This window comes from Myotis brandtii, unplaced genomic scaffold (assembly GCF_000412655.1).
Source record: "Myotis brandtii unplaced genomic scaffold, ASM41265v1 scaffold316, whole genome shotgun sequence".
NCBI lineage: Eukaryota > Metazoa > Chordata > Mammalia > Chiroptera > Vespertilionidae > Myotis > Myotis brandtii.
The window spans coordinates 12,406-20,694 of NW_005362116.1; the positions used below are offsets into that span (position 1 = coordinate 12,406).

Sequence of the window (8,289 nt, forward strand, 5' to 3'; positions counted from 1 at the left end):
TGGCATGAGAGTTCTTGGGAGACTCCTGTGTCTAGGTGTTGTCAGTGCCCAGGGGGTGGCGTGGCATGTACTTCTCAGCCAAAGACACTCTTGGCAGGCCCAGCTTTCGGCTTATCAAAGACGGTCTCAGTGCCGGTCCGGGTGCGGCTGAACACAGATGGTGCGGCAACGCCGGCTTGCTCTGCGGGCAGGATGGGGAGGTCAGAGGCCCAGTCCAGCCTCCTGGCGAGGGAAAGCCTCTTTGGTGGGGAGCCCCTGAGCTCTGGATTCTTAGAAAAGCTCCATAGGAGCCCCCATCCTACCCCCTCCTACTGACACACATCTGTACCCCCTCGGCCCCCAGTCCCCTGAGAACACTCACCACACTCCTGCATGACCTGGTAGGTCTTGGACTTGATCGCCTGGTTCTTGGTCAGGTTCCCTCGGGCCCCCTTCAGGTCCTCCTCCTTCACAGGGGGGCGCTTCTTCTTGATGGGGGCTCCCTCGGGGCCAGCCTTGGAGAGACCAGAGCCTCTTAGAACCCAGGCCTTCAGGCCGAGACCCCTTCGTTCCCACCTCTCCCTGCTCACTCAATTCAAGCCAGTCCAAGGCCCCATTCATCCAGGAAACCTTCCAGACGATGCCTCACCCCCTGACCCCCAACCCTGAGTCTGTCTGTCCTTTTCCACAGGCTGGGAGCCGTGGCCTCACACTGTGTGCCTGGCCAAGCTCGAGCTTGGGCACAGTGGGCAAAGGGGAAAGGCGCTCGCTCTGAGGCTGAATTCCAGGCTTTCGGTGAATGCCAAGACCTGCTCTCCGGGTGGTGGCAGGGGGTCCCTTAGGTTTGCCCCTCTCCTCCCAAACTGCCAGGATTTACCTTGCGGGCTCTGGGGTGGGAACGGGGTAGAGGAATCAGATGCCCATGAAGTCACATTCCCGTCAGCATCTACCCATGGAGCAGACTGGTCTGTCTGTCCCTCCAGAGCTGGGACACCCAGACTCAGTGGACAGAGCTGTGGGGGTGGGGCACTGAAGCCAGGGGACTGGTCAGCACTGCAGTTGGGCATCCGGTCAGGGTCACCTCCAACATGACTTCCGAGGCTCAGAGATCCAAAGAAGGCTTGTCCTGGTGAGGGTCTTACCCTCAAAAGGCTGTGATCAAACAAATTCACAGTGAAACTGAAGTGTAAGGAGGCCTGGGAGCAAAGGGACAGAGGCCCGATTAGCAAAGAGAAAGGTCCAGTGGGCCCAGAGCCCTCTGGGTGGGATGGTCATCAGCCACAGTGCTTCTCCTTGTGGCCTTCCTGCAGGAAGTATTCTGTGGGGGCACCTACCCACCAAACCTCTCTCCCAGCCAGATTCCTTTGGAATTAGTCCAAAAAGACAGGAGCTGTGACCAGCTGACAATACTGCTGCTTCTCTATAGCAGGTGAACTAAATGAGGGGCTTTGATGCCAACATTTATGAGAAACAGTCAAGCTCTTGAAAGAATTCAAGCAACTCTTAAACCTGCAGTGAGCACCTACCAAGTGCAAGGCATGAACAAAGCTCCCTGCCAGTAACTGCTGCCTCCAACGTGCCTTTCCAGGACAATGCTTTCACCCCTTTGATTATAAAATGTCCGACCTGCACCCAGGCTCTGACCCCACAAAGACAGAAGCCATTCATCCAGGAAACCTTCCAGACGATGCCTCACCCCCTGGTGAAGAACCAACGACTTACCATCACCAGGTGGGTGGGCTGCTCTCCTAGCATCTCTGCCCTTGGCGTTGCCCATCTTTGGTCCAAGCCTTCCTCCTGGTGTCACATGGGGTGGCGGGGCGGGGTGAGCTTCCTGGAAGGTGTAGCCCTGCTGGATCCTAAAGGTGACCCCAGCCGCCTTGTCTCTCCCCAGGGGCTTGAAAAGAGACTACAGCAGGGACCCCCGGCATGGGGCCCAGGTGACCTGCTGGTTCGTCCACAACAATGGGGCCGGACTGATCAATGGTGTTCACACTGACTACATCGTCCCCGCTATCTTCTGAGCCCCCAGCCAGCACACCTGCCCTGCTCTGGAGGAGGATAGCATCCTGACCTGTTGCCCAGGCCACGCCTCCCTCTTCAAGGCGTCCCCCGTGTCAAAGCATCCATGACTTCCATTAAAGGTAGACTATGTCCTTCCAGGCTGGCTGCTCTTTGGCAGGGAGAATGGCAGGAGGCAATTCAAGATGCTGCCTCTCAGAAGGGCTCAGGGGTCACAGCAGAACTGGAAGCTGGGAGGTCACCCCCATCAATTCGCCTGTACCCAATCCTATTCTCCGCTCCTCCCTGCCTCCTGCCCTCTGCCCTCTGCCTTTGAATGGCCTGAGAGTACCCCACCGCTCCTCCCACAGGTTCAGGGACCAAATGACACTTTGGAAGCATATACAGGAACGACCGGCCACAGCCACTCCTGACTCAGTGCTTCCTGTAGCCAGGCACTGTTCTAAGTGCCTTCGCTGAATGAACTCAATGCATGCTCCCAGCAGCACTAGGGGAGACTTTTATCAGGCCCCTTGATAGCTAAGGAAACTGAGGTTAGGTAATTTGTCCAAAATCACTCATCTTCGATGTGGCAGAGCTGGGATTTGAACCCGTGCTGTCTGGCATCAGCATCTGAGAGCTTTACTACTCCCATATCAATACTCCAGTCCCATGGGCAACTGGTAGCCAAAGCCTTGTGGGATATGATTCTAGAAGTTCCAAAGCATCACTTAAACTGAATGTATGAAACAAGAACGAAAGATGTGCTACCAGTAGCTGGAGGATGACCCCCTGGACTCAGGGTCTCAGGAGACAGTTCCTGCCCCCACCCTTTGCTCCTTCCCCAGTGGAGGGGTAGCAACCTCTGACAGCGAGATAATATTTCCCAAAGGCAGAGGTGCCCACTGCTCAGAAGCTGTGATTTCAGGGGCCCGGAACGGCAGCTTTCTGGCTCCTCACACTGATTCCTGGACTATTCCACCAGGGTCCCTTCCTTCCCATGGCTTTGCCTTGGGCCCAGTTAAAGTCCAATGTGAAAGGGTGCAGGGGCAGGGAATGAGGTGAACCTGTACTTCAGGATGCTGCCGGCCCTTCAGGTGGAAGTGGACAGGCCCCCACTCGCTCCTTTCCAAAGGCTTTCTGCCTTTTCTCCGTTCAGTTCCCACTCCCAGTGAGGCCCACAAGGGCCCACATCAACAACACAAACGCTGAGCTCCATGGCTGCTCCCGGCCCAGGGAACACAGGGCCCTCCACCCCAGGCTGCGGGCGGCCAATGGAGTTCCAGACACCAATCTGTTGTCTGGAGTCTCCCGGGCTTCTCCAGGGAGAGCCATGGGCTGCCAGCTGGAGGTCACTCTGAGCAAGGCTCTGCCCCATTGGGGCCTCATTTCCCCTCCTGCAGCAAGGAAATGGCTGAGCCTGAGGGTCTCTTAGGTTCTATCTAAGCCTACATTCTGCATGATGACCTTACGTCCCTCCAAGTCCCCAGCTGTCCCTCAGAAGCCTCCTGAGCAAACTCAGATTGCTATTTCAAGTTGTCCCTCCCACACAACCCGAAGCATTTGGGGATGAGGTGGTTTCTCCCCCTGTTTCTCTGTTCCTAGCAGTCAACTCTCTCTGCACGTGTCACCGTCAGGGGCAGAACTATCAGCCAAAGCCATGGTACAATCCATAAATTAGCTGCCCTGTGCCCAGGCATCCTTGTCAACTCCATTAAGAGTGGCTGAGTGGGCCCGGCCAGTGTGTCTCAGTGGTTGAGTCTTGACCTATGAATCAGGAAGTCGTGGTTCGATTCCCAGGCAGGGCACATGCCTGGGTTGCAGGCTCGATCTGCAGTAGGGAGCATGCAGTCAATCAATGATTCTCTCGCTTATCACTGAGATTTCTTTCTCTCTTTTCCTCTCCCTTCCTCTCTGAAATCAATAAAAATATATTAAAGAAAAAACAAAAACAGGGAGAGTGGCTGAGTGGGAGGGTTACTGGCTCACTTTGCTCATAGCTGCCACTTTAGTAGGTGCAGGGGCTGGTAGGGCCCTGGTGTGGCCCAGGAGTCTCGTTCCCCACGAGGAGGGGCCAGACGCTGCCTCCAAAGCTTCGGTTGTCCTGGAGGCCAGCCCTCCAGCCTCACTGGACACTGTTGGGAAATGACTTTTTTTTTTAATCCTCATCTGAGGACATATTTTTAGTAATTTTCAGAGAGAGAGGAAGGTAGAGATGGAGAGAGGGAAACATTGATCTGTTGTCTCCTGCACATGCCCCAACTGGGGAACAAATCCGAAACCCAGGTATGTGCCTTGACTGGGAATCAAACTGGCAACCCAGGTATGTGCCCTGCTGGGAAGCAAACCTACAATCTTTGGGTGTATGGATGATGCTACAACAAACTGAGGCCCTCTGCCAGGGTAGGAAATGACTCTTTAAGAGGTTGAGGGCAGCTGAGTCACTGGCCAGGCCCTGGGTACTCAGGGGTGAATGTGACATGGCCTGGCCCTCCTGGAGCCCAAAGGCAGCGGTTCTCAACCTGTGAGTCTCGACCCCAAAAAATACATCCTGCATATCAGATATTTACATTATGATTCATAACAGTAGCAAAATTACAGTTATGAAGTAGCAACGAAAATCATTTTATGGTTGGGAGTCACCACAACATGAGAAACTGTATTAAAGGGTCGCGGCATTAGGAAGGTTGAGAACCACTGATAGAGGCCCTAATCAGACCTCAACATGCAAACCTCAACACAGGGTAACTATGCAGCAAAGCTGCCTGTGGTCAACTAGGGACAAAAGAGGAAGGCTCCGGAGGAGGGCACAGGGGCTGGCAGAGATGAGAGATGCAATGTGCAGACTAGGGGAGGGCACATCAGTGGCAGAGAAAGTTCAGCAAAGCAAGCTGGAACCAGGTAACAGAGAGAGCTGGGCCACAGGATTCGGGGTTCATTTTTCCCTGGGGCCATGAGAACCAGAGAAGGATACTGAGCAAGGGCTGCAGACATGGAAATCGGAGCCTGAGATGTTGTGTCTGGTTCCGTGGCCTGGCCGCCTTGAGCAGGGGGTGGCTGTGATCCAGGGGCCATGGCCAGTGGTGTGGGTAAGAGGCAAGGAGGCTGACAGGTTCTATTTGCTTTAAATGTGACTCCACACCTTTGTCCCCATCCAGGGAGTCCCAGGGCTCATTTGCCAACACACAGCTTCTGCTTACCCAAGGCCTCCATGTCCCCCAGTCTCTGGGAGTGAAGTTCCAATGCTGTTGACAATACCCACGGGACACTTTGGTTCAGGCAAATCCAGGCCCCGTTACTCCATTCACACGCCGGCTTCCCAGACAGCCTCCGCCTCCCGCTCCTCCCGCACTGCTGGAGGTCACTGACCCCCCCGGTCAGCTGGCTCATATAAAGACTGCGGGCCAGGCCTGCGTGTTCAGCGATGGCGTCTGCTTGGTGGCCCTGCCTCATCGTGGCCCTGCTCTCCAGCTCGGTGGCCTTTGGCTTCCCAAGAAGCCCCTCCCGGCCACTTGAGGTAAGTCTGTCCTCTCTTCACAATCTGGGACCATCACGGGGCAGAGGTCCCAGCCTGGGAGGTCCTCTACATGCAGGAGGGGGAGGTAGAGGGCGGGGTCATGAGCTGCAGGGGACAGGGCTGGGTTTTGGGAGAACTGGGCTCCAAACTTACTCTTTGATTCTGGCCAAGGCTCTTAGCTCTCCCTGGGCCTGTTTCCCCACCTGTCAAATGGGTGATACACCACGAACTGCTCACCTCACTGAGCAGCTGTGAAGGTCCACCTCTGAGAAAAGGGCAGAGGCGCCTAGGAAGGCTGGGCTGAGCCCTGTGGTGTGCAGGGGTGCGGGGTGCTGTGCGAGGAGGCCTCATGGACCCGGGTGCAGGGACAGGCAGAGTGAGCTGAGGTCTGTGGAGCAGGGGAAAAGCCCTGTCCTTCTCCCCTGGGAAGCCTGAGACCTGCTCTCTCAGGATCTCACTTTCCCCATCTATTCAGAGTCCTTCCTACTCTGACAAGTGGCTCCAGGAGGGTCCTACATCCAGAGGCCCTTCAAGGTGTGTGGGCAGGTAGGGGTCACCACTGAACCCTGGCCTCTGCAAAGAACTTGTCCCCCAGCCACAGTGGCCTTGGCCTTGACCTGACAGTGTGTTTACCTTTGCTTTTCCAGAAACAAAACGTCCTGGATGAGGTGAGGACTTTCACCAGGGAGGGGGCATGGTGAGGGGGGCAGGGTGGAGCTGGTTTCCCAACAGCTGAAGAGTTGGGCCATAGCAGGAGATCCTGCACAGCTGACAAACAGCTCACAGCCCCTACCCTGGCAGACCCCCATGTGACTCAAGACCCCCAGGAAAGAGTGCCATAGAACCATGCCCCCTAGGTCCTCCCCAGAGGCAGCCCAGGATGGCCATTGCACTTTCCCTCCTTCCACTAACACTTACCCAGCAGTGGCTGCTACTGGGCTGGGCAGTGAAAGGCACCGTCACACCTTCACGGAGCATCTTTATATCTATCTTTAACCCAGACAGCTCCCTAGAGCCGCGCTCAGTCCACCCTCCCCCCACACGCCCTACCCCCGGCTCGCTGGGGAAAGAAAATATTGGAGACATGAAGTCCTGCCCACACTCTATTTTCAGCACAGAAAATAAGTGCCTGTTTGGGAGGCAGAATCACACAATTGCCAAAGGGCACAGTAGGAAGGTAGAGGGCGAGCTTTCTAAATGGAAGTGTGAAAGGTGAGCAGGAAGAGCTGGGACAGGTCTCTGACCCCCGGGGTCAGAGGGGCAGAGACCTGGCTTGGCTGGAGCACCAGAGTGGAGGTGACAGGACCCGCCTGGAGGACCTCAGAGCATGGGGAACACTGTCCTGAGGGCAATGGGGAGAATGGGAGGGTTTCACGAGGGAGGGGAACAGGGTCACATTTGTTCTTTTTATAAGATCTCACTGGCTACAGGCTGCATGGAAACACACTACAGGGTTAAGGAGGCCATGTTTAACCCAGACATCTCCCTAGAGCCTCCCTCAGTTCACCCCCCCTGCTCCCTGGCTTGCTCCCTCCCCTCGCCCTCTCCTCTTGGCATTATGTGAAGTTCCTTCTCATGGTGCAAAACTCCCCTTCCTAAGTGACTTCTTGCTGCTGAGCAATGAGGTGGCTGAGCTAAGGAACCTGTGGGGCCCAGTGAACAGGGAGAAACACAGGCTGAATCAGACAAGGCCTCTGCCCTCCAAGAAGCCCCTGGTCTCCGAGGGGAGAGAGGTGCTCAGGAAGGCCAGCGCATGCCAGGGGCACCAGGACTGCCCAGGCGCCCATCATCAGGACAGAGGTGGCCAACTGAGCAGGGGGATGGAGGAGGCCACCAGGCTTCCCACACGGGTGACTGGGGTGCTTCCCAGGCAGGGCCTTGGGAAGAGGAGTGGCCAGGTTAGAAGACCTGTTTCCCAGGGCCCGGGTTGGCAAGTCACCACTGATCACCATCTCCTCTCCCACAGAAGGCTGACAACATTGAGGTCTACAGTACCAAGGTCAGCTGCAAGGTGACCTCCCGCTTTGCTCACAATGTTGTCACCACGAGGGCCGCCAACCGCGCAAATGCCGCCAAGGATGTCTCCTTTGACGTGGAGCTGCCCAAGACCGCTTTCATCACCAACTTCACCCTGTGGGTGTCCCCATGGCTGCTGGCTCTGGGCTCTGGAGGGGAGTCTGGCCCAGCATGAGCCCCAACTCTTTCCCTGCAGGACCATCGACGGTGTTACCTACCCTGGTAACGTCAAGGAGAAGGAAGTCGCCAAGAAGCAGTATGAAAAGGCTGTGTCCCAGGGCAAGACAGCTGGTTTGGTCAAGTAAGTACGGACCCCCAGGCCTGGGGAAGAATGTCTGGTCTGTAAGGGATGCAAACAACAACGGCAGCAGTTATTATTATCATTATTATCATTATTGCAAAATGTGTCCGTAATTCTCACCACATTATCCCATTTTGATGTTGAGGTAAACGAGGCTTAGAGTGAGTAGGTGTCTCCCCCAAGGGGCTGACTTGAACCCAAGGCTCAGGATGGGTGGGGTAGTGCAGTCTTTGGGGCAGTCGCTGTCTTGCATCCCATTCAGGGCCTCTGGGCGGAAGTTGGAGAAATTCACGGTGTCAGTCAATGTGGCTGCGGGCAGCAAAGTCATGTTTCAGCTAACCTATGAAGAGCTGCTGAAGAGGAACAAGGGCAAGTACGAGATGTATCTTAAGGTCCAGCCCAAACAACTGGTCAAGGACTTTGAGGTAATCAAACACCTCTGCAGGCCCTGCTGAAACTGTGGGCACAGGATGGG

General features: G+C 55.7%; 3 protein-coding genes across 4 annotated transcripts in view; 1 reads left to right on the forward strand and 2 right to left on the reverse strand.

Moving 5' to 3' along the window:
* Positions 1 to 8,289, reverse strand: part of ITIH4 (inter-alpha-trypsin inhibitor heavy chain family, member 4) — a gene marked incomplete at its 3' end in the record, with an annotated part of 38,775 nt that overhangs the window by 12,401 nt on the left and 18,085 nt on the right. The window contains exon 8 of the mRNA XM_014542934.1: positions 3,113 to 3,120. Within this exon, the coding sequence (XP_014398420.1) occupies positions 3,113 to 3,120 (8 nt within the window). The remainder of the gene's footprint in view (positions 1 to 3,112; positions 3,121 to 8,289) is intronic.
* Positions 72 to 5,195, reverse strand: LOC102254411 (musculoskeletal embryonic nuclear protein 1). The gene is made up of 4 exons (XM_005870286.2): positions 5,181 to 5,195; positions 1,702 to 1,776; positions 362 to 494; positions 72 to 181 (listed from the first exon to the last, which is right to left on the reverse strand). Exons 2-4 carry the CDS (start codon positions 1,732 to 1,734, stop codon positions 75 to 77), a joined length of 273 nt encoding a protein of 90 aa, XP_005870348.1. The 5' UTR covers positions 1,735 to 1,776; positions 5,181 to 5,195; the 3' UTR covers positions 72 to 74.
* LOC102260714 (inter-alpha-trypsin inhibitor heavy chain H3) lies at positions 5,367 to 8,283 on the forward strand. 2 transcript variants are annotated; one of them, XM_014542936.1, is made up of 5 exons: positions 5,368 to 5,497; positions 6,145 to 6,165; positions 7,464 to 7,630; positions 7,710 to 7,814; positions 8,077 to 8,283. In XM_014542936.1, exons 1-5 carry the CDS (start codon positions 5,405 to 5,407, stop codon positions 8,267 to 8,269), a joined length of 579 nt encoding a protein of 192 aa, XP_014398422.1. In that variant the 5' UTR covers positions 5,368 to 5,404; the 3' UTR covers positions 8,270 to 8,283. The 2 variants fall into 2 exon arrangements, with proteins under 2 accessions (XP_014398423.1, XP_014398422.1); XM_014542937.1 differs by lacking the exon at positions 6,145 to 6,165 and having other exon boundaries at positions 5,367 to 5,497.

Bases quoted from the DNA above. Each gene is read 5' to 3' on its own strand.
- LOC102254411 (XM_005870286.2), bottom strand. From the start codon at position 1,734: ATGCTAGGAGAGCAGCCCACCCACCTGGTGATG. The intron at 495-1,701 runs GTAAGTCGTTGG...GGTCTCTCCAAG, and splicing joins AGCCCACCCACCTGGTGATG to GCTGGCCCCGAGGGAGCCCC. The intron at 182-361 runs GTGAGTGTTCTC...TCCTGCCCGCAG, and splicing joins CCAGGTCATGCAGGAGTGTG to AGCAAGCCGGCGTTGCCGCA.
- LOC102260714 (XM_014542936.1), top strand. From the start codon at position 5,405: ATGGCGTCTGCTTGGTGGCCCTGCCTCATCGTGGCCCTGCTCTCCAGC. The intron at 7,631-7,709 runs GTGGGTGTCCCC...CTTTCCCTGCAG, and splicing joins TTCATCACCAACTTCACCCT to GACCATCGACGGTGTTACCT. The intron at 7,815-8,076 runs GTAAGTACGGAC...CATCCCATTCAG, and splicing joins AAGACAGCTGGTTTGGTCAA to GGCCTCTGGGCGGAAGTTGG.